Source organism: Colossoma macropomum, unplaced genomic scaffold (genome assembly GCF_904425465.1).
Source record: "Colossoma macropomum unplaced genomic scaffold, Colossoma_macropomum, whole genome shotgun sequence".
In the NCBI taxonomy this organism is placed as follows: Eukaryota; Metazoa; Chordata; class Actinopteri; order Characiformes; family Serrasalmidae; genus Colossoma; species Colossoma macropomum.
Window position 1 is genome coordinate 7,736,253 of NW_023494799.1, and position 23,405 is coordinate 7,759,657.

The 23,405-nt window shown below is 39.0% G+C and overlaps 2 protein-coding genes across 3 annotated transcripts in view; both read left to right on the forward strand.

The window, feature by feature from the left end:
* Window positions 1-15,520, forward strand: part of frem1b (Fras1 related extracellular matrix 1b) — a 33,013-nt gene extending 17,493 nt beyond the window's left edge. For both annotated transcript variants that reach the window (XM_036586687.1, XM_036586688.1), the window contains exons 21-35: window positions 991-1,135; window positions 1,645-1,786; window positions 2,424-2,619; window positions 4,834-5,098; window positions 7,749-8,163; window positions 9,370-9,571; window positions 9,825-9,969; window positions 11,257-11,386; window positions 11,509-11,581; window positions 12,076-12,225; window positions 13,233-13,549; window positions 13,985-14,155; window positions 14,548-14,663; window positions 14,767-14,852; window positions 15,219-15,520. In XM_036586687.1, coding sequence (XP_036442580.1) covers window positions 991-1,135; window positions 1,645-1,786; window positions 2,424-2,619; window positions 4,834-5,098; window positions 7,749-8,163; window positions 9,370-9,571; window positions 9,825-9,969; window positions 11,257-11,386; window positions 11,509-11,581; window positions 12,076-12,225; window positions 13,233-13,549; window positions 13,985-14,155; window positions 14,548-14,663; window positions 14,767-14,852; window positions 15,219-15,436 — 2,771 coding nt within the window. In that variant the 3' untranslated portion in view covers window positions 15,437-15,520. The remainder of the gene's footprint in view (window positions 1-990; window positions 1,136-1,644; window positions 1,787-2,423; window positions 2,620-4,833; window positions 5,099-7,748; window positions 8,164-9,369; window positions 9,572-9,824; window positions 9,970-11,256; window positions 11,387-11,508; window positions 11,582-12,075; window positions 12,226-13,232; window positions 13,550-13,984; window positions 14,156-14,547; window positions 14,664-14,766; window positions 14,853-15,218) is intronic.
* Window positions 15,521-16,907: 1,387 nt separating this feature from the next.
* On the forward strand, window positions 16,908-22,795 carry atpaf1 (ATP synthase mitochondrial F1 complex assembly factor 1). Its single transcript, XM_036586859.1, has 9 exons — window positions 16,908-17,129; window positions 18,291-18,399; window positions 18,607-18,654; window positions 18,737-18,799; window positions 18,983-19,033; window positions 19,198-19,245; window positions 20,371-20,466; window positions 20,557-20,664; window positions 20,779-22,795. Exons 1-9 carry the CDS (start codon window positions 16,921-16,923, stop codon window positions 20,953-20,955), a joined length of 909 nt encoding a protein of 302 aa, XP_036442752.1. The 5' UTR covers window positions 16,908-16,920; the 3' UTR covers window positions 20,956-22,795.
* The last annotated feature ends 610 nt before the right edge of the window (window positions 22,796-23,405 follow it).

Consider the following 23,405-nt stretch of genomic DNA (forward strand, 5'->3'; position numbering starts at 1 on the left):
TTGCACCATTACTCAGTTGTAGAGAGTTCTGTGGTTCTCTAGGAGTGACTGAGTCATGTTAGAAAATCCCTACTGTCATTCATTTCAGCAAGTAAGTACCACACTTCATATACAAACACAAGATCAGATTGTTTCTCCTAAATGCTGATATTCCTTTATGTCCAGGTTTGCTTTTAGTAGGTGATGATTCTAATGTAACTCTTAATTCACAGCAAAAAAGAATTTTAATAGCATTAACAGCTTCCAAAAAGTCTATTTTGAAGTGTTGGTTTATGCCAGATATTCATTTATTTTTATCTTGGCTTTATCTAGGCGAAGGCTGCCACAATTCAGAACTGGTCAAATGCTGTTGCATTTGTCAAGGCCTTGTAGGGCCAGAGTATTTTAATTTAAGTTAATATTTCTTTTAAATTTGATTGTTTTTAGTGTTGCATTTTAAGGGTGTCTGTGTGTTATTAAAAACATAAATATATAAATATTCATTAACAAAAAGATCGGATTGTAAATGAACTTGTAGTGCTCGGTTCATTTAATTTTGAGATTTTTGTTTATTTTAATCGTGATGAGTCATAATAACGAACAACAGCATTACCAAAAACGTAATAAGTAAATAAATTAAATAATGGGAAAGTTATGTTAGCATTTCCTTTCTAATTCTTTATCAAAATCATATTGCAGTGTGAAATTGGCATAGCATTACACCCCTAACATGTGCTGTTATAGGTACTGCTCGCTGGTGGAGTATAAGCTTTCATTACTTATTATATATATTAGCTTATATTAGCTAACTAAAGAAAAGCAAACCTAAGACAGCAAACATGTCTTTGGCTGATTGACTGCTTTTTGGTTAAGGGGGAAATTGTGTACATTTAATTTTTGCCTGAACCATCCCTTCAGAAAGGCCATATCAAGACATTGTGTTATGATGCCACTGCTTTATTTCCATATTTGAGCATTCCTTGACTACTTACCTCTTGCCATGGTCCACAGGAATGAAGATCATATATATGCACGATGACACGGAAACCCTTAAGGACAGTTTCACCATGCAGCTGACAGATGGCAGGCACACTGTCCAGGGGACGGCGTGGGTCCGCATCCTACCAGTCAATGATGAAAAGCCACGGCTGCTAAAGTAAGGACGCCCTGGGACAAATTCCGAGCCAGAAAGGCGGATGGAAGGAGGGGCGGGAGGAGGTGTTTTCAGCAGAGGAGAGTGGACAGGGACAGAAGGGAGAGGGTGGATTTTAGGCACATGTGGCTGGGGAATCTGCATCTCCCTGACTGAGTGACTGGGAATGAAGTTACATCCTTCAGTAAATCGCGACGCTTTATCCCATCTTTTTCCCCTAAGATCAGGAGGGTTGTTCTATGTTTTTTTTGACTCACTGAGTTGGCACAGGGTGCACATGAACTCCAAAGAGGCAGAAATAATGTGGCTTTTTGGCAGTCGCTTACTTCCTTGTTGCTTATGTTCTCTCGGATTGCAATGACAGGCTGGTCTCGCTTGCCTTTGTTCCCTCTAAAGGCGGCCGGCTCCGCCGCATTTGCGTATTTATTTATTTAGGATTCATTTGAGCGTGCAGGCTTGGCATTGGTGCCCACTGTGCCCTCAGTGTCTCTGGCTCTGCTCTGTGTGTGCAGGAATGCAGGTGTGGAGGTGGAGGCTCTAGATCGGAGGGTTATCTCCAGTGTAGTGCTGGAGGCAGAAGACACTGACACCCCCACTGACCAGCTCTACTATGTTCTCAATGCAAGCCCCAGGTTTGGCCTTCTGCAGCTGAAGGTTAGCCTCTACATGTGAAAGACAGAATGATAAATGATACCATTCAGCAGTTTGGAATCACTGTTTAAAAGTTTGGAATCAATGTTTTCCAGCACAACCTGCATGTGTGCAAAGCAAATTATTGTAAGACAGAAAATGTTATGCTTCTTGGTTCAATTGATTTAACTTATCTTGTTTTGTTGTTTTAATATAGTTATTTAAACGACATATATAAATGTATTAAATTGTTGAGGAGAACCCAAGTAATAATACTACTGTTCAAAAGTTTGAGATCATTCAGAATTTTGGCATCAATGTTGTTATTTTGATTGCAGGTATAATCATATAAATTATATATATATAATTTTATAACAATATAATATATAACAATACTATATATATAGTATATAGAGTTATTATTACAGCTTTATTATTGTTTCTCATTTTGAAACTCGTTTTCCCAAAAATACTTTACTAAAGTACCCATATCTGTTGGTGTTTAGTTTATCATATTTAAATCTATATTTTATAATGTATTATTGTATTTAAAATATAAAAATGACTAATATGGCCTAACTTTTGAACAGCGGTGTGCATTTACTGTAATATATAAAACATCTTAAAACACATTGTGTGTCTTGTGTGTGCTTGTGTACAGACAGACGTTGGATGGACTGACCTGAATGCAGGTCAGAACTTTACTCAGGAGGACGTGGAGATGAACCGCCTGTGGTACAAACACACCACCTTCAGTGGGTTCAAAGGCCATGACCGCTTCCACTTTTTCCTCACCGATACTGACAACCAGACACCTCCTCAGAGTTTCTTCATCTCTGTCCACACAGTTCCAAAGGGTACAAAAAGTTATTACTGCCTTAAATGTATTTCTTATAGTTATTTCTTCCCTTTAATTATCTGATAACTACTTACTGGCTGTGCTCTTACTGGTATATTATAATGTTCAAATCATTCACTAACCGTTCTTAAGAAGAAATTTCGGAAACACTTTATTTGGATAATCAACTTTAGATGCTCTGTAGATATTTATTTTACTTTCAAGTTTCATTCAACTAAATTTCTACTAAATTGACCGTAACTTTTTTTTCATAAATTTACTTTAACTCTAGATCTGGCTCTAATTCTAACCCTAAACTTAACCTCAGCCCAAAATCTAAACCCAACCTTGGTTCTAGCCCTAACCCTGGTCCAGATCCTAACCCTAACCTCACCACTGTTCGGAATCAACTGAGTTTCAACAGATAATTTGTTAACAATATGAACATCTGTAGATAAGCTATAGTGGACTATAGTGGACTATCCAAATAAAGTGAGACTGTAATTTCTTCTTAAACCCACTGACACACTTTTCACAAAGATTCTGACATTCACCAGTGTTTTCTTATTTGGGATTTGCTCTTAGGTAAGAATAGAATCTACACACACTCAAGAGCACAAAGGTGTGGACACAGACTTTTTCTTAGGACCTTTCTCAAGAACAAATTTAAGTAAAAACTTGAGGAATGAAGCCCAGTGTCTTTTGAAGAGTACTTATTCTCTCCAGTCCAATTGTGTTTCTTTTTTCATGTCGATCAAAGAATAAGGAAAACAACTTTGTTGACAGGTTTAATCAGTTTGTATTTATAATTTAAAGCATGGCCCCTCCTGTGGCCACAATAGCTTTGCTGGTTGAATAAGCAGGGAGCGTGGCAGGCAAGGCCCTTCTGGCCCTGGTGCTGGCGGGTCCAGGTGGAGCTGAGGTGAGAAGGTTCCGGCTCTCAGGAAGAGCCACCTTCAAACGCCCAGCGAGCGTAAATTATTAACGGGCCGGAGAGCCAACAGCTGCACCCCTTCCCAGCTCCCAGACCTGTCCTCTCAGCCTCGGTGGCGTCACACACAACACCCACACACCCACTTTCACTACAGCTTCGGGTTTAGCTGGATGTTGATCTGTAAGATATCAGTTGACCTGTTTGGAGAAGTAACTTGATAATGTTAATCTTAATGTCTGAATTCACAATGTTTGATGATCATTTGTTCTACTTCACTGGTATTTTGAGGTGATAGTTTGGCCTTAAATCAAGTTTTCCCTTAACAAAGACACGTCCTGAGTTTGCTCCTTTAGTCTTGCACTGTAGCTACAAGACTAATATTTGCTAAATAATGGAAACTCCACCAATCAGCTCCAGGCAAACTGTGTGCCTAAACTGTCACACATTTGTCATGACCAACATCAAGCAATCTCAAATACTGTAGATTTGCTTGATTTCTGCAGAGCCCCGCTGGTGACATCCTGTTAAAAATAAAAATAATCCGTGGGCACCACTTAATAATAGATAATTAAGTCATGGCTACGACCTAGTAAGGCATGGGAACAAGATCCTAATGCATGGCCACGACTTAGTAAGGCGTGGGAATCAGATCCTAATGCGTGGCCACAACTTAGTCATGCATGATCTTGTTCCCACACCTTACTAAGTCATGGCCACGACTTAATTATCTCATTCCCACGCCTTATTAAGTCATGGCCACGCCTAAGGATCTTGTTCCCACGCCTTACTAGGTCATAGCCATGACTTAATTACCTCGTTCCCTTGCTCTATTATTTTTATTTATACGGGATGTCACCAGCAGGGCTCTGTAGATTTCTGATACTACACGGCTATGCTGTTGTCGGAAGAAAACCTTGTATCTCCATTTTTGTCGTTTTTCAGTTTTTCACATAATTTGAAAATGCCTGTTACCATTGACATTGTGTGTAAATTTGATAACGAATGGACTAAAAGAAATGGCCCAAAATGACTCGGAAAGACGTCTGGTTCCATTGACTTACATAAAAAGTAAGGTATGTTTTTTCCTTCTCCTGTAAAGTTACTATTTTGGAGATGCGAGGTTTTGTTCCGACAACAGCGATATATTCATTTTAAATGGGTAAATTAGATTTTTGCCCAGACTTTTGTTATTTAAATCTGATTTTCTCTCCATTATTTCTCAATATTGTTTTTACATTCCATGTTCATTACAGAACACTTTGCTTTGTCTTTCTTTAGTAACCTGTTCACCCCCCACAGGTGACATTGCTCTAATCACTAAGCCTGTGACCCTAATGGAGGGAGAGAGGGTGGTGCTGACCACGGACGTTCTGATGGCCACGGACAGCGGAAGCCGTTCAGACGAGCTCATCTACACTGTGACCGTTTCACCTAAACATGGACATCTCCACATGGTCCAGCACCCTGGGGTCCCCCTGTTCACCTTCACCCAGATGGACGTGGCGGCCCATCGGGTGTGCTACACTCACGACAACAGTCGCTTCGCTGACCATGACTCATTCAGGTCAGTCGGATTGGTTTGGCTCCTTTCGGTGTCTTCTGAAGCTAATTTTGCCTGAATATTTATAAGCGAAAGAGATTAACACATTATGGTCATTTTAAGGCTGGTCATCTAACAAATTAACAACACTTTTAGTAATTTAAGGCAGTATATGTATGTACGTATGTACGTATGTATGTAAGTGTGCTCTCTGTACACTCTCAGAAAAAAGGGTACAGCTCAGTACCTTTAGTCAGGGAACATAATTGTACCATAATCCATTGAAATTATATTTTCTAATTTCTAATTTCTTTTGGAAAATGCCAGCTGCTCCATATATCATTCCTCACAGGTTGACCAATAGAAGTCCAAAATGACTTATGTTGTTTGTTTTGTTTTTTTTTGTTTTTTTACAAGTTACATTAAAAGATGTTAAGTAAATTTCAAGAGCTAAATGTCAAGTTAGAGATACAGGAGTTTCTTATATGTGGTCTGCTGCGAAACACACATAGTAGATTAAAGGCAGATCCGTAGGCAATGTCACATTAAAAACAAGAACAAAAGAGGGGGAGCTTTTTGTCAGCCATATTAGAGCAATGACAGCAAAAAAAAGAAAAAAGGGGAACATTTCACCATGTTTATGTACTTTTCCAGCCAATTTGGCAGAAGGCAGACTTCAGAGAAGGCAGCGTATGGCTGACCTGTCCTGCCTCTCTCGTGTGTTTGCGCCTTGGTTTGTCACCCAAAACCTTGGCTGAGTTTCACCTCGGGGTCAGCTGGGAGCAAACAAGCCTGGCTCAGCCAAGTCTGATGAGGGTGCCGCTTAAGAGAGGGCAAGCAGCAGCCCCGTTCTCAGCCAGCATGCATGGTCAGAACAGCACAGGGCAGTGCAGAGTCCACTGTGGGAAGAGAGACGCTGTAAAGGAGTGGAGAGGCTTCTTTTAATGTTTACGCTCCGTAACTCCCTGTGCACTTTGGAGCTCCTTCGTACAACTATTTTATTTAGTAATATTAAAAAGCAGCATAAAAATCCTTTTTTTAGTTTAACTTTTCTCTGAAGTACATTTATTTGATACTTGCTTTATAATTTGACATTGCTTTAGAGTTTGCTTGTATATTTATTCATCTATTTAATAGTTAGTTTGTTCTTTTAATGTTGTGCTGAACTGTTGTTTCTTATTTTATTTTTCCTTATCATAATTATATTTTTACTACATTTTTAGTGCATTTCTATTTAATCCCTTGTTGATTTTTCTTCTGTTGTTGTCTAATGGCTTCTTAAATTTGCTTATTTTTTGTGCTATATAATAATAGTATAAATAATAATGTCTACAGTCAATGATTACCAGGCCACTTGACTGCTTTAACTGAGCTTCAGTTAAGAGCGTCTTGTACCCCTGTACCCTAAAGCACCAGAGAATCTTGAACCCTAAAACTGTCAAAACTTCTGTACTGAGCTGCTTGAGCAGTTCAAGGCAGTGCACTGGCTGGAACAGACAAGGGTGTTGTGATTTTTTTTGCTTTTTGAACAGCTTGTATTTGTGCTTTGTGGCAGGCAGCTTGTGACAACAGACCCTGTGATTGGGAAACACCTGAGCGAACACCTGTGTGTCAAAAACGAGGAGTCGACAGTGGCGCTGGCCGAGGCCAGGAGGGAGGGAGGGAGAAGAGAGAGAGAGAGAGAGAGGCAGAAGGTGTTTTTTGGGGAGCCCTGGTCCTCCTTCTGCTTGCCTCTGACAGGCGGATGATGAATGGGCATTATTAGGAGAGTAATAATTCTGCCTGGCATTGCCTCTGCGGCAGCCGAGCAGAGTGGGACTCTGGGCACAATTACCGAGCAAAATGTGGGACAATGGTGACGCCAGATGTTTGGCCGGTTTGGCTGTGAGAGAGAGTGAGAAGAGAGGCCAGCGCGAGGTGACAGGAGTGCTGTTTACTATGGTTGCCGATTATAGGCTGCAGGGCAGCGTGTGTTGTGAGGCAGACGGGTTTGGCAGTGGGTTCAATGAGGGCTCTCTTCTCTCGTGTTCCTCTTGTTCACCCCATCACTCCGCCTTCTGCTCCAGTGCAATGCCACTGCCACATTGCCACGTGTTGGATGAGCGCAGAAGACTCGGAATACGCTCTAGTTCTAACAAAGAACATGAAATGTTATGTTATGAGATGCAAATTTTACACCGGACGTTCAAATACACTTTGACTAAACCTTGAGTTTGTTTATAACCCTTTAAATGCTATGGAACTATCAGCAGATCCAGACTTGCCTTTCGCACGCTAATAACTGATATTAGCTTCTTGGTATTTACTGACTAATTCATAGTAATTACTGGATAATAAGCCTAAAGATTAAGAACCAAATACGCCTAGAGTTTGAGGGTTTAAAAATGTCATCTTTGTGCAGAATTCTTTTTAGGGCTTTGCTTAATTGCAGTACTAAAATAAAACCTTCTATCTCCAAAGTAAAAAGAATTTATGGTAGTAATAGAAGAAGCATTCTTAACCCCTTAAAATTCCAGGCATGTTACATATGACCCAGTAATTACATAGAAAACAATACAAAACTGACTGAGATATTCTTAAGTTATAGAAGTGTGTAAAAAAAGGTTTGGACTTGCCAGTGGATCCTGGCCATTTAGTATACATTAACATAAAGAAATTTTGTTCCCCTTTCCAGCTTTGACATCAGCAATGGCGTGACGTCCAGAAGCGGTTCCATTAGTTTCACTGTTCAACACAGTGACCGTATTCCACCCACTCTGAGCATCAACACAGGCCTCCAGCTGAGCGAAGGTTCCACCCAGATCATCTCTCCTGAACACCTTCAACTAACCGACCCTGATACAGCCTTTGAGAACCTCACATACACCCTCATTCAACCGCCACAGTATGGCAAGCTGCTGCTTAAAGGCTTCCCCCTGTCCCAGGCCCGCTTCACACAGTTAGACATCAACAACATGCAGCTAAGTTACCAGCACCTCAACAGCTTCGCCAAAATTGACAGATTCACCTTTCAGCCGTCCGATGGAACCAACAAAGGGTACCTGGAATACGGGCAGCTAAGGGAGCAGCCAGCAGTTTTCACAATACAGGTAAGAATGGGATGTACATGCAGTTTACGTTATATATCAATACACTAAAATCAGGGCGCTGTGGATAGGGCTGCCCAAGTGTGCTCACTGCCCCCTAGTGTGTTTGTTCACTAGTGTGTATGTGGGTGTTTCACTGAACAGATGGGTTAAATGCGGAGGTCTTTCCCAAATTGTTCAGCCCTAACCACATCCATTGTAGAACAAAGTCAAATTAATTCCCCATCAGAGGCCATTTGTCCTTCGCTTCTGCACACTTTCCTGCCAGGAAAACTGATATTCAATGATATGTCTATAAAGAGGCTCTGTAACTTTGCAACAGGCTGCTATGATAGCCTAAGTAATAAGTGTGAACATTGGACCTTAGTAAAGTTTTATGACAATATCCACTATTTAGTAAGTATGATTTCCTGATTGAGGTGACAACAGAATGCACTACTAAATTAAACAAGACTGTATATTTGTTCAGAAATGCCTATAGGCTTCAGGCCTGCTCAGTTTAGATGCACCATGTGTACTCGTGGCTTGTGGAGGGTTAACCAGGTTGTCCTGGTTGCATTGCATGTCAAACTTGTGCTGGCCAGATGCTACATTACCAACCGTAGCCATGTGCTGTGGCTCTGCCTCACTCTCATATTCTGGAAGCTTCTCCCATGCCCCCATGTTTAAGCTAACATGAGCGTAAAACCGCAGAAGAGAAACACCCTTGAGAAGGGAGCTGCTGTGCATTTGAAATCATCATAAATAATATCTAAAACCATCCTCAGTCGACTTTACACCAAAGAAAATGAGGTGAAGTAAGTGGCAAACTGGCTGTTGATTGTAGCCTGGAGTGGTTTCCTCTGGCTTCTTGTAACACTGACAGCTGAAACCCTCTTTTATAATTTATACCATCTACCCAAACTTGGTGCAACAAACTTCTCTGATAGTGAACAGACAATATACCTCAATCTATAGCACAAACTGCCAACGATAGTAACTTGAGTAAATTCAGGTCCAGTTGTTTTTTGTTTTTTTGTGAAGTGTGGCAAGAAAGAGATGACAGTTTGTTTGAAGACTTGAATTCACTTTGAACAAGGCTTAAGAATTAAAGAATTTGAATGAGGCTGCTTTTTCATCAATATACATCATGATGGCTCCCTCTTCTGGTTGATTGCGTCAACTGCAATTCACTTTGAACAGAAATCAATTTCACCACTGCGTCTACAGATAGAGGTTATAGACAAGACCCCCCCTCGGCTTGTGAACAAAGGGACCCCCAGTACGGTAGAGAACCTGCAAGATGATAAACATGGGATCTATATCACCACCAAAGAGCTACAGGCCTCAGACCCGGACAGCCCTGACCAGGAACTGGAGTTTATCATCACTAGACCTCCACACTTTGGATACCTCGAAAACGCCATCACAGGTAGTTTTACTCTGTTACTGCACTGACAAAGGTAATGCACTTAATTGAATTAATGTACTGATTCAACTGCAACATCATTTCCACCTGGAAAATATATTACATCAACACTGTCTTTAAGGTTCACTTACATTTGGCAATAACTGTGTCATCCAATAGATTTTTTATGTGAAAATTATGTACACATTTGAATTACGTAAATTCAATAATTGGTGATAACCTCCGTGTGTGATCAGGCCACTCTGGTGTTTTTTAGGTGGCTATATTAAAGGGCGCTTCACCCAGAAGGATGTGGACCAGCGAGCCGTGCGCTATGTCATTCCCTCAGACATGGAGGTGACTGCAGACAGCTTTGAGTTTCAGGTCAAGGACCCAGCGGGAAACACCATGCTGCCAGAAGTGTATGTTAACTCTCTTTATGCAGGCTAAGGTTAGAGTACACAGATCAGACAAACACAAACAGACACTAACAGACAGGCATTTGGTTGGTGTGTTGTACCTGTGTTTCATTGTTTCAGTGAAAGACGCTTGAACAGGTATGTCAAACTGGGTTCCATCTGGGTCACGGCTCTGCGGAGATTAGAACGCTCCCTCTTCTAACGTGCTGAATTTACTACATGAAGGTCTTGTGCAGTATCTGTTGAGCTGAATCATGTGTGTTTAATGAGGCAGATCACTGCAGTGCTGTGGCCTGCGACACATGCTCTATCAGAAAGTATATGAGATATTAAACTGTACTTTTTTGAGCACAGACATGGTCTCCACAAAGGTACGTCTTCAGGAAACAAACAGGAACTTTACCCTCCTCTGCTATCACTGCAGACTGGCAGGGTCGCCTACAGAGCAACACTAGTAGCCTGATAATGAAGTAATGCTCTTTTTATTTGAGGGCCCCATTTTGTGGGTGTAGATTTCAACCACTACCCCTTGGATTGGGCCTAAATAAAGCAGTTGTGAGATGTAAGATATTTTATTTGTTTTTTTTTTGTTTTTACTTTCCACATTTTCATCATGAACCATTTTTTCAGTGTTTGCACATTTCATGTCATACATTTGTTATACCTAGGGGGACAAAAGCGTACCTGTGCAGTATCTTTTTTCCTGGTTTCTTTTCTCTCCCATTCAATCTGATTAATTTTAGTTGTCAGTTTTTTTCTGGACATTCTAAAGACAACTGCAAACAGCAGAATGTTTGTGTTTGTCCAGTAATTGTCCTTTGTCTTTTAAAATGGACTGTAGTAAAGAATTTAGCATCGTTCACACTTCAAGGTTTGTGTGACAGTTTCAGTATTGAGATGCTTCTTTTCTAAACTAGACTTTAGAACAGTATTTGTTGAAATATCCATGAGGTTCTGTTAATTTAAGAGCGCTGTACTGTACAAATGTCTTTTTGGAGTTTAAAGTCAAGTCACTACAAAATATGTTTCAAATGTAGGAACTTGTTTGGCAGAAGGTTAATGTAGTGTAATGGGACCTCAGCGACAGTCACATCAAATCTATGCAGCACTGTCACACACAACAACATACTGACAGCTTTTCTAAGTGTATCACTTGGACAGACTTGTTTAGTTCGTTAATTCGTCTCATGCTGTGTTCGTTATGGAGATGCGTTTCAAATAGATTGGTTATTCACCAAAGCTCCAGCCAAGTCCTAGTGTGAACGAGCTCTCTCTCGTGTGCCAAAGCAGAATGGAACTGCGGTGGTCTCGTGTGGAGCTGACAGCTTCCTGTTACCGTGTTTGTGAGAACGCAGGAACTCTAGCTGTGCAGGTGATGCGCAGTGGGAACAGCGCAGACCCCGCCTACGTTGGCATACAGGTGAACTTCTTTAGCAGTAAACTTACAGACGGAGTCCAGACACGGGCTCTGTGAAGGAAGTGATGGAGCTGAATGTTTACTGAGTTTACAGGAGTTATAAACTCTACTCTTTTGTGTTTCAGGTGGAAGAGGGCACAGCTAAAGTGGGAAAAGACTTCACCACCAGCTCTGCTAGTCTGATACAGTTTGATCCAGGTGTCTGAGATTTAATTTTACACACATCAGATTAGTACGACGATGATGTTGCATCAGATAAATTCCATAGGCACGCTGAAAAAAATAACTGCAAATGACAGTAATTTACTGTCTACAAGCTGTGGACCATTCTCCTGTATTTTTACATAACAACTGTAAAAGTAGGGCAACTCAGCAGCCAGTAATAGGCAGTAGTAGCCAGTGATTACCAACAAATGGAACACCTCTCTGCACAATAATTGCATCAGTCTTGTTTAAACTGCCCTTGTTATTATATTTCTTGTTAAGCTGTATATTTTTATATTTTTGTATGAGAACTTTAATCATTCAGCATTTAATTTTTCCAGTTCACATGTGTTTACTTTGTTTTTGTTACAGGAAGAGCAAAGAATTAGAGCGTTTATGGGTGGGGTCGCTCACATTATTCATCTGTTATCTCTCTCTCTCTCTCTCTCTCTCTCTCTCTCAATCCTTGACATTCACATCTATCATAGGAGTAAATGTCAAATTTTGGAACATATATCTCAAAGATGATGGCCTGGAAGAGAATCATGAGAAACTGGAAGTTGTCCTGAAAGCCCAAAAGAATGTTGTTTTGGGCCCAATAAGCAAAGCCACGGTGGAGATTGTGGATCCCCGAAACGGTAAAACTCACACATTTGCCAAAAACTGCTATATAAGCCAGCTACATAGTACAGTTTCACATTCAGAAATTGCGTATATGCTGGTAAAGTTTAATGTCGCTGTTGTAACATAATGTTATTGTTTACATTTATAGCTTTTAACAGATGCTCTTATCCAGAGACTTATTAAAGTGCCTTGTTAAACCCTTAAGCTAGTACAAATAGAGCCACAACACTGCCAGAAGAATCAGTGCTTATACCTACATAGAAGGATACACATTACATACAATTTTGAAACAGTTTAGTAACAAAACAAAAAAAATCTTAAATGGTAACATTATAAAATGTAATTATACATTATGAAGACTTTAGACTTTATTTATATGTAGACTAGATTTTATTTTAAGTGATTTTGGAACATATTTATTGGCGTATTTGTCAGCAAATGCTAACGCAATGTAGTAAAATGACAGGTGTTTTCAAAAGGTGCTAAAAATAAAAAAAAAACTGAGGGGGAAAACAATTTTGGTATGACAGTGATAATATACAATCAAACGCCAAAGTTTGGTCACCCCAGTCAAAATGTATGTGTTGTTGATTTTCTAAGAGAAAAAGAGTTGTGTAGTTCTCTACACAGAAAACACATTCTATTGTTTATTGCTATTTTATTGTTTATTATTAGCGTTTGCTGAATTTAACATGTTAAAACATAGAAAATATAAATGTATCCTGTGCAAAAGTTCTAGCACATTTTTTCTAGCATGTTAAACTCAGCAAATAAATTGAATTGCACAAATAAAATTAGCAGGACAAAGCCATATTTAAGTGTGCTCTCTGTAGAGGATGTGTTATTATTATTTTCATTCAGAAAATCAACAAAACATGTAATTTGATCAGGGGTGTTCAAACTTTTGTATATAACAGTATAATATATAATATATACATAATCAGTGCTGTATAATTTATAACTGTACATTATATATTTTTTGTCCACTCATACATTTTAAACTATAATTTTCTTTCATCAGGTAGGTGTGACCCAGATGATCTGGTTGTAGAGGACGATGAGAAAAACCCAACCCTTCTCCATCCTCCACGTATTCACAAGCCTCCAACACCACCACCACCGCCAGCACAAGAAGAAGAGTATACCCCTGACCCAAATACTGGGATCATATGGGAGAACCATCCACCAAGAGGAGATGTCCCATATCGCACGCAGTTCATTCGCTTCAGCAGTGCAGAGCCTCAGGACCAAGCCTTCTTCAGCCAAGGCAGGAGACACACTAGAGTGCTGGGCAATAACAGACACAGAGTGAGACAGGATGCCTCACATACACCATGGGTAACAACTGCTGCTCTGTGCTGTTTTCATGTAGTGTATATATATATATATATATGAATTGTAGGGTTTTCTTATTGAAATACGAAATGTTAGCAAGACAGAATATGGACAGTGATTCTTTTAGGTTTGTGTCTAACACTAAGCTTGTGTTGTAATAATATTGGAACAATAATACTTTTCATAACTTTATATTTTGTGTTTTTTCAACAGAAAACAATGTAATACAAAAGGAATGTAGACAGTCACTGAAATTTATTTTGAACAAATATCATTAATTTGATAAAGTATCTTTAAATTGGGGCTGTCAAATGATTAAAATACTTAATCGTGGTAAATTGCATCCTTTTTTATTCCATAAAAAATTAGTGGCATTAATAATTGATTGTGTCAACATATTATTAATGAGGTGATTGCATATACATCTCTTGCAATTAGCTCCATAGCTTGATTCCCTTGAGGCCATTGGAGGTGCCCCGTGTCCATCCGGAGGTGGAGGTCACTCCAATCTGGAGCTGGAATGGACATTCTGCTGACATCAGATCAGTGGAAATTCCTCAGAGAGACGGAATTCCTAGTGGCTTCAATTCAGCCGTACAGCAGCACAAGGTAGGGGGATCTGATTGGCTCTGTAGACCTACAAAGATAAAACTACAGACTTAATTCATCTCATTTATCATCATTAATTCATGTATGTACATACTGTACTGTGCAAACGTCTTAGGCCAGCCCAGAAAATTGTTTAAAAACAATATATAACATAATAATAAACACAAACCAACATTAATAAAGCAAAAAGTAACAATATTTTCATGTTGTATAAGGTATTGATATCTTGTAAGCTGGTTTGAAGAGCAGATTTGTTTCTTTTTTCCACAGTGCAGCCCAGCTATTGCATTTATTTGTATATCACTGACTGCACAGATAAATAGTCTTAAACATAAAAATATGCTCAGGTGTTCTAAGACTTTAGCACAACTGTTTTCTCCTGTTATTTTCAGTCTGCAAAGTCTGTTAGTGTTGGCTGTCTCACTGGATGGACCCATTACAAAAGGAGCTGTTTTATCCTGGGTCCTGGTGTAGCCACCTGGAGCAGCGCTCAGCATGCATGCTCAGTGTATGTTAATCATAACACCACAGCTATTGCATTTGGCTTCCACCCATTGTGCATAATATTGAACATAATCAGTTACTTTCCTTTACTGTTTCTGCAAATTCAGGCTTGACGGTCACTTGACAAGCATTCGTTCAAAGGCTGATATGAAATGGCTGTGGAGGTTTGCTGGAAAACAACCCTTCTGGATTGGTGAGGACAGACTGCAGTGTGTTGGATACTGATGTAGGCTTGTGAACAAGTTGGAATGAACAAAATGCACCAAAACAGCAGAGCTACATTTTGAAAAGGCCATGAAAAACTTTGAATTGTTTATTAAATTGATCATTTTCAAAAAATAAATTATTTAAGAAGCTACTATGCAGTTACTACCCATTGATTGTTGTTTACAGACTCTCTCAGACTAATCTTGTCTTTTTTATGCTGAATGCTGCTGTTCTAGACATACTAAACCCATGAAATACTCCAAAAAGCACATTGAGAAGTCATTTGTCATGATATTGATAACATATGGTCCAGTTGTTTGTGTGTGAAAGCTTACTGTTGCTGTTTGGGCAGGGCTTTCCGGGACTCCAGGGCAGTGGTCCTGGGCCGATGGGGCGCCGCTGACGTTCTCCAGACTGAAGAAGGTCAAAACTTCAGGCCAGCAGGACCCTGCCAATTCCTCTCACAGATGTATTCTGGCCCAAGACCAAAAGAAATGGACTCCAAAACACTGCACAGCAGAATCAGAACACAAATATATTTGTTCAGCACCTGCGCAAGTTAATAAATAAAAAGACAATACAAATATGCTGACTATACACCAACTTGCGCCACTTCTTTCAAATCTGTAAACATCCAATAAACATTTGATTGAAGTTAACCACTTTGTTCATCTTTGACATGTGTTAATATGTCGCTATAGTGACCAACCTCTCAGAAATTAAAAGAGAAGCTGACCATTGCCAGAGCCATGTCGATAGGTGCTGTTCTGTTAATGATGTGACTTGGATGCAGTGAAAATATGAAACTGTGCAGTGCAGGTGGCTTCAGGGCTTCAGCTGAGGAGCTCTGCCATAGTGGTTTTACACCAAACTCTCACTGTGTTCCACATTCCTCTCTACCAGCGAAATCTGAACTATGCTGGGGGTGAGCCATTTTTTGTAGCATTAGACTGTCAACAGTAAACTTTGTTTTGTATTAAATATTTTGAGATGCTTTCTTATTATTTTAAGAACCGTTCTTGTTATTTTAAAAAATGTTCTCATGATTTTGAGATGCTCTTCAGAGGAAAATATATATATAAATATAAATATATGTATAAATATAAAAAGTTTCTCAAAATAATGATGTTCAAAATATTGAGAAAGCATCTTAAAATTAGATAGTATCTCAAAATAATGACATAATATCTCAAAATGATGACAGTATCTCAAAAATGAGAGTATCGCAAAATATTGAGATATTATTTCAGAATAATGACTTAGTATTGCGAAATAATGACACTGCAATTTATTTAATAATGAAAAAAAATGAGTAATTAGATGTTGTATTTTTGTGGCATAAATGGGCTTCCACACATCTGTGATGAAGATCTTCCCAAGATGTCTTACCAAAGAAAAAAACAGTATTTTGTCATGATGGCAAAAAACAGCAATTTTGTAAACAGAAACAAAGACCCTGAATTTAATTTTTGCTTAGTTAATGTATTGTTTGGCTTCAGTCATCATAAAAGTGATAAAATTACAGATTATTATATTATTAATTTGATTATCTTTTTGGCAAAAATTCATATTCATGGAATTAAAAACTTTACTTATTCCAAATCGTATTTTTCTAAATTTGAAATAAAAGCTAAACAATACCTACGTGCTATTATCATTCCAAAAACAAAAAAGCTGTTGAAATAATGAGTATATGCAGCTTATTTAACATACTTTTGTAAATGCATGTGTTCTGTCCCCTTGTTTGGTTTAAACTGATATAATGTTTTGTGTTTATGCATTATGTATATTAACATTGTTGCAATTGTACTATTTGCACTCCAATAAAAAAAAAATACATGCAGAAATAAAGCTAAATTAACAGCACTCATAATAATGGATAGGGTTGGAGGACACAGGGATAAGTCTTAATCTTATTCATTGTCCACTTCCCCACATTTTCTGCTACATAGGGTGCAGGGAGCGAGTGAACAAGTGAAACTTTTAGAGCACTACAATGTTTTTGTATGATAGGAACCAATATCACGGCGCTGCGCTCACCCGGAGCGCTACTGATGAGCGACGGGGATAAGATGGCAGCGGCCGTGGTGCAGATGGCCTGTTCTTACCGCGGCATGTTAGCGGTGAGAAACACGGGCATCCGAGCGCTCATTCCCGGCCTAGTGTCCTCTCAGTTAAGGGCCTTTTCCGTTACAAAAGAACCAGAGCTGGAGGAGAATCCGTACTACAATAAATATGAAGAGAAGATCAGGAAACTGCGCAGGTAGGAAGGCTAACGCGCTGGTCAGTGAAGTTACTGAGAGAGACATTGAACACATTTAACCAACATTGTAGGAGAAAACCTGAAAAATAGACACGTTTCTGGTGTTCAGTGCTAATGTTGACTGTTTACATTTGCAATGTATGCATGGACATATATTTAATGACTGTGTTTTTGCGTGACCTTGCTGGTTAAATGCTCCCCACCTGCTGTACACAATACAGACAACTGACACTTTATTAGGAACACCTCCTTGTTTCTACACTCATTGTCCATTTTATCAGCTCCCCTCACTATATAGGAAGCTTTTGTAGTTCTGCAATTACAGACTGTAGTCCATCTGTTTCTCTGCATACTTTGTTAGCCCCCTTTTACCCTGTTCTTCAGTGGTCAGGACCCCCATGGACCCTCACAGAGCAGGTACTATTTGGGTGGTGGATCATTCTCAGCACTGCAGTAACACTGATGTGGTGGTGGTGTGTTAGTGTGTGTTGTGCTGGTGCGAGTGGATGCTGGAGTCTTTAAACGCCTCAGTGCCGTTGCTGGACTGAGAACTGTCCACCAACAAAAAAAATATGCAGCCAGGAGTATCATGTGACCACTGATGAAGGACTAGAGGATGATTAACACAAACTGTGCAGCAGCTGATGAGCTATCGTCTCTGACTTTACATCTACAAGGTGGACTGACAAGGTAGGAGTGTCTAATAGAGTGGACAGTGAGTGGACACAGTGTTTAAAAATTCCAGCAGCACTGCTATGTCTGATCCACTCATACTGGCACAACACACCACCATCATGTCAGTGTCACTGCAGTGCTGAGAATGACGCACCACCCAAATAGTACCTGCTCTGTGTCCTGACCGTTGAACAGAGTAAAAGGGGGCTAACAAAGTACACAGAGAAACAGATGGACTACAGTCTGTAATTGTAGAACTACAAAGTGCACATATATAGTAAGTGGAGCTGATAAAATGGACAATGAGCTGCTTTACTGTTATTCACAGGATCCAAAAAGAGCAAAATAACTCACATATTTCAGTTCATATGCAGACAGATGCTGGATTTATTAAGATTTTCCACTGCAGTGACAACACTTCTGCTGATACTGAGTCAATGTCTTACAGTATACATTGTGTTATCCTATATTTTTATATGACTGAAGCTCAAAACCTCAAGAATACAAAGCTCGTCTAGAGAAGCGCAGCGAGGTAAAGAAGGAGCCTCTTGGACATTCAAAACAAGCTGAGTTCATCAAACTCATGGATCAGGAGGTAACTGTCCCCACATCACAGCATGATTATGAAGTGTTGCAAGGTGTTGCTGGTAGAAAGTTGTATGTTGTTTTGAATGTTTTGAAGTAGCCAGTAGAATATATACACATATCAGATCCTGAACACACACTGTTTTGATTATAATATCACAATATATATACATTGGTGCTGTCCCTTAATATGGATTTTTTGGCTGCCTTTTTCCAGATGGATAAACGAGGCAAAGCAGAACATGGAAGTTTTACCAAGAACAAGGTAACAAAGGAACCATACAGTGTTCTTTTACTAGTGTTGGTTCATCACATGGTCACTAAAAGCCCTTCCTTTTTTTTGTTAGACTTTAGGATCAATCCTCAACCTTGACATGGTTCAGGACAAGTCTGGCACTGAAATTGGAGAGGTGACAACTTTATTTCATTCATATATATATATATATATATATATATATATATATATATATATATATATATATATATATATATATATAATAAAATTATACACACACACACTAATAGAATTAAGCATATATGTTCCTGTTGTGTTTTTGTTTGCTATGTTTAATCCATCATTGTTCTTTGTTTAGCTTTGGATGCAATATTTCTCAACAAAAGACACGATCAGTGCTGTCATACCGGTGCGTTCTTTTGCATTACATTTTGTAAAGCATAAATCAACAGAAGTGACTTCTGTTAATTCTGAAGTGATCAAAGAATAGTTTGAAATGTAAGTGTTGTATATTAGATGTTGTTCATCCGAGAGGTTTTCTACATAGTAACAGAATCATTTGTTTTGTTTCAGGGGTCAACATTTGAGATGATGATCAGTCGAGCTAAGTCGTGCCCAATGGTAAGACACACAGCAATGAAATACTAGTGAAGTGGCCCGTGAGGCTGATATACATTTGCTCACCCTACTGTGAGTAACACGGTGTCAGGGAGGGTCTCTGAGCTAACTGAGCATTTTCTCTCGATAGGTGGGAGTGGGGTGAAGGGCGGGGAGAAACATGATATTATCTGTTATTATTTTCCACATACTGGCGCACGGTGAAGTAATCAAAAGTCAGAGGACAGTTTAGAGACAATCTATTACGATATCATCAAAGATTATGGAAAACAAGAATTTAGTCTTAGAATTTAGACATTTGCTGGACACCCCAGAATCTCAAACTGCATTTTTATTTCAGAAGCACCAGTGGGATGTGCAGAAGCTGTGGAGCTTAAAGAATATTGTGGAAGCTCAGAATTTTTAGTCACCTTGATATATTTATTTAAACATTGTATCACCACATGGTGGCAGCATTGTATTAAGAACCACATGGAAATCGCTTGTCATTCACATTCTGTTCCTAGGTATGCGTGGTCTTTTTTTGTACTGTCAAATGGCTGAAACGAAAAAAACTCATTTTAGACAAAAAAGTGGAACATACAGTGCACAATGTAGACACTGCTTTTATTTTCATACCATTTGATTTATTACAGTTAATACAGTTAAGCTTGCATATAGCTTTACACCTTTAGATAATTCTAATTTAAGTAAATAGAAATCTTTATCAGTTTAGCAAGGAAACACTTCCCCCAAACTCCTCAAGGTTTTAAAATATTCAGCACACTAGTTACAGGGATTGATTCTCATTAAGGCTTATTGACCAGGCACCCACCTTAATGCAGGTGTAATTGGTGGGTAAATTGCTGAGCAGCGCTAAAGTGGCTTTCTTGCATTCTGGGCATTATTTGCTCTTTTGCGGTCAGTTCTTGTCAGTCCCAAAGTGCTGATACTAATGTAAATAGATGAGTTATTTATAATAACAGGATGTTCTAATACTGCTACTGCAACTTCTCACACATATATATTAATAATAACAGGATATTTTAATACTGCTACTGCAACTTATCACACACACACATATATGTGTGAAGTTGCAGTATCAGTATCAGAACATCCTGTTATTAAGCTCTGTTTTTCTTCCAACAGTTCTTATATGCTCTGCCGAGGAAAGAGGGCTACGAATTCTTTCTGGGTCAGTGGGCTGGTCAGGAGCTACACTTCACTTCTCTTATCAACGTTCAGGTATACATCATCTCTATTAATAGACTAAATTAGTTCACTGCTGTGTTGCCTGCTGCTTCAGTTTATAGACATGGCTTGTTTTACTTTCAGACCTTGGGCGAAAGCGCTCCCAGCCAGCTGGTTCTGTACCACTACTCAGACCTGCAGAAGGACAAGGACATTGTGCTCATGACTGCTGAAATGGACGGGAAATTCATTGTGAGTGCCACACAGCTTGGAGAAAAATAACTTGTGTTGCTTTAGAAAAAGCTGTTCTCCCATTGTTGATGTCAAAAAGCACTTTTTTAATAGCTTTGTTTTATTTATTTTCAGACTGTTCATGAGGCTCAGTGCTTGGCCAATCAGGTGCAGCTATTCTATGCTGCACAGAGACATGAGACTTATCAGTTGGTGGAGAAGTTCAACCACAGACCAGCAGAGTTCAAGCACATGTCTGTGATAGCAGAACTAGAGCAGAGCGGCATAGGACAAGGTGTCACCACAAAGTAATGTCCAGTTCAGTGGGAACAGAGTTCTGGTGTAAAGAAGTCTCATTGAGGCCCAGTGGAGATAAAGGCGTCCCAGCAGGAAGTCGCTGCCCATTGTCGTTTTATTGGGATTAGTCTGCTCTTCCAACCCATTGACCTATGACCTGTATGACTGGCCTGGATCAAACTAATACTATCTCATCTGCTGCCATGTATGCCGGTTTATGTTTGGTTTGAATATCGACTCTCCTATTGATATTACTTGTATTTATTACAGTTTAGAAATCAGTTTGATGGTAAAAATTGTCATTGAGTTATTTTGTGCATCAAATTTTGCTGTGTAAGACTGGCATGTATTTATTTAGGGGAGCATTACAGACATCTGACCCTGCTGAAGGCAATGTGGGATTTATGCTGATGGCTTATGCAGTAAACACTGCAACAGTCACAGCATTTTCATAGATTTCAAAATGGTGTAAAAATTGGGCCAGAAAACAAGAAGAACTGCCATTACATTCTAGTTGAAGGTGCTCATTTGTTGTTTGGGAGATGAAGTGTGAAAATCTAACATGGAGCACTTGTTTAATTTATTGAAGAGCTGCTTATAACAATATTCAGTGTTTCTAAGGGAAGAGGTGCATCATAGCAAAAAAAAAAAAACAGTTAATAACATGAGATTTTGAACTCCATGCAAGGTCTTTAAGGTGAAGTGTCTTTTTGCTAGAATAGAGTGAGCATTGCACCTTTTTACTAAAAACCTTTTTCTTTTTTGGTTGCACCTCACCTATGGTTGGTTGAAGCGCCTTCTTCTCCTTTGTCTTGGTCTAAGAATATGCAGAAGTGTGCAAAAGTAAGAGACCACTGTTTTGCATTTAATGTCAAGATCATTTATCAGAGTTGAAGAAAAAAGCAGGACACATAGCATTTAACAGAAAATTACACAAAAGCCTCCAACACACACAAGTATAATAACAAATGCAACCCACTTCTAAGACTGAACTTTTAGACGTGTGTAAAATACCTCTGGGAATAATGGAAGCTGTGACAAACGCAAAGAGTGGATACACTAGATACTGAAAAAAATTATGTATCTAGTTGTAGGCTTGTATTTAGTTGGACTTCTGTGTAATTTTGTATATGTTTTTTTCTAAACAACAAGCACACAATTGCTGGAAATGGAATAAAGGAAAGGGTGATCTCACTTTTGTAGAGCTGTACTGTATTATGTACAAGTCAGACGGTTTAAAAGAGCAAATGAGGGTCAAATACCAGTCACTGACGGCCTCACCACTCCACAGCTTATGTGTTTCTCCACTTCATTGTACCTGACTTGGCTCATGGTGAGCTTGCAAATGAGCTGATGGGCTGCATTAAGGTTGGAAACACTTGAAGTGGTCAAGTGTTATGACCTTTCAGCACTGTGACCCTCCAGGACTGTGGTTTACCCCTGCTGCTCCACCATGCACAAAGACATGCACCATTGCTGGTGCTATTTATGGCCTGATGAGGAATTATTCAATGAGTCATACAGATTGTGTCATAATAAACAGCTTGAAATGTAATTAACTGATGAAGTCTTCTTGCATTGTTGGGCCTTTATGATTCATGATCATGGTTGGGCAAAATACTTAGAAAAAGTAGTTATGGCTGAATACTGAATACATTGTCCTAAGTGTAGCGTATTCCACTACAATAAATAAGGTAACGTATTTAGAATACATTTGCGATACATATTGATGAGGTACATGGGAAAAACGTATGTACTGTTATATTTCACACTTATACTGGATGTTTTGTTCATGTAATTCTTCTAATAATATGTTTCATAAAAATCAATTATTCCAATAAATTCCAGAAATGAATGCAAAATTCTCAACATTATTTTGGCTCTCATCACCTGCTTCAGTCCACCGTTGCTTCCATAATATCACTGCCCTTTCATGACCTAAGCCAACAATTCATCATATCCCAATAACAATCTTAGTAACTGTCCAAAGAAAACAAAGTATCTCCAAAATAGTAACTTTACAGGAGAAGGCAAAAACGCTCTTACCTTTCAATGTAAGTTAATGTAAAGAGATTTTATTCCAAGTGATTTTAGAGCATTTCTATTGGTCCATTCATCAGATTTTCACACAACATAAAGACAGCTGGTGTGTTGAAAGGATGTAGAAAAATAAAAATCGACAAAAATGGAGATGCATGGTTTTCTTTGGACAGCGACGTCTTGAATATTTTACTATAAATGAGTAGCTGTGTGATTTCCAGTAAGTGATTTCCATAAGCTAAGCTTATCACCCGAGAACATGTCCACTACTCAGTTCAGTCACCCCACGAAAGAGTTTAACTAAGGCTCAGATTAGTAAGTGTCTCATCACAGTGATTTATCAGTCTACTCAGTCTTTAGCAGGAACTTCCATGTGAGTAAAAAAGACATTTTTGAGTTCATTAAGTCTTTACATGCTGAGTGCT

What these genes read in the sequence shown, in the direction of transcription:
- atpaf1 (XM_036586859.1), top strand. Translation starts at nt 16,921, where the DNA reads ATGAGCGACGGGGATAAGATGGCAGCGGCCGTGGTGCAGATGGCCTGT. An exon ending in AAGATCAGGAAACTGCGCAG is followed by an intron (nt 17,130 to 18,290) that starts GTAGGAAGGCTA and finishes ATATGACTGAAG; the next exon opens with CTCAAAACCTCAAGAATACA. An exon ending in CTTCTCTTATCAACGTTCAG is followed by an intron (nt 20,467 to 20,556) that starts GTATACATCATC and finishes TTTTACTTTCAG; the next exon opens with ACCTTGGGCGAAAGCGCTCC.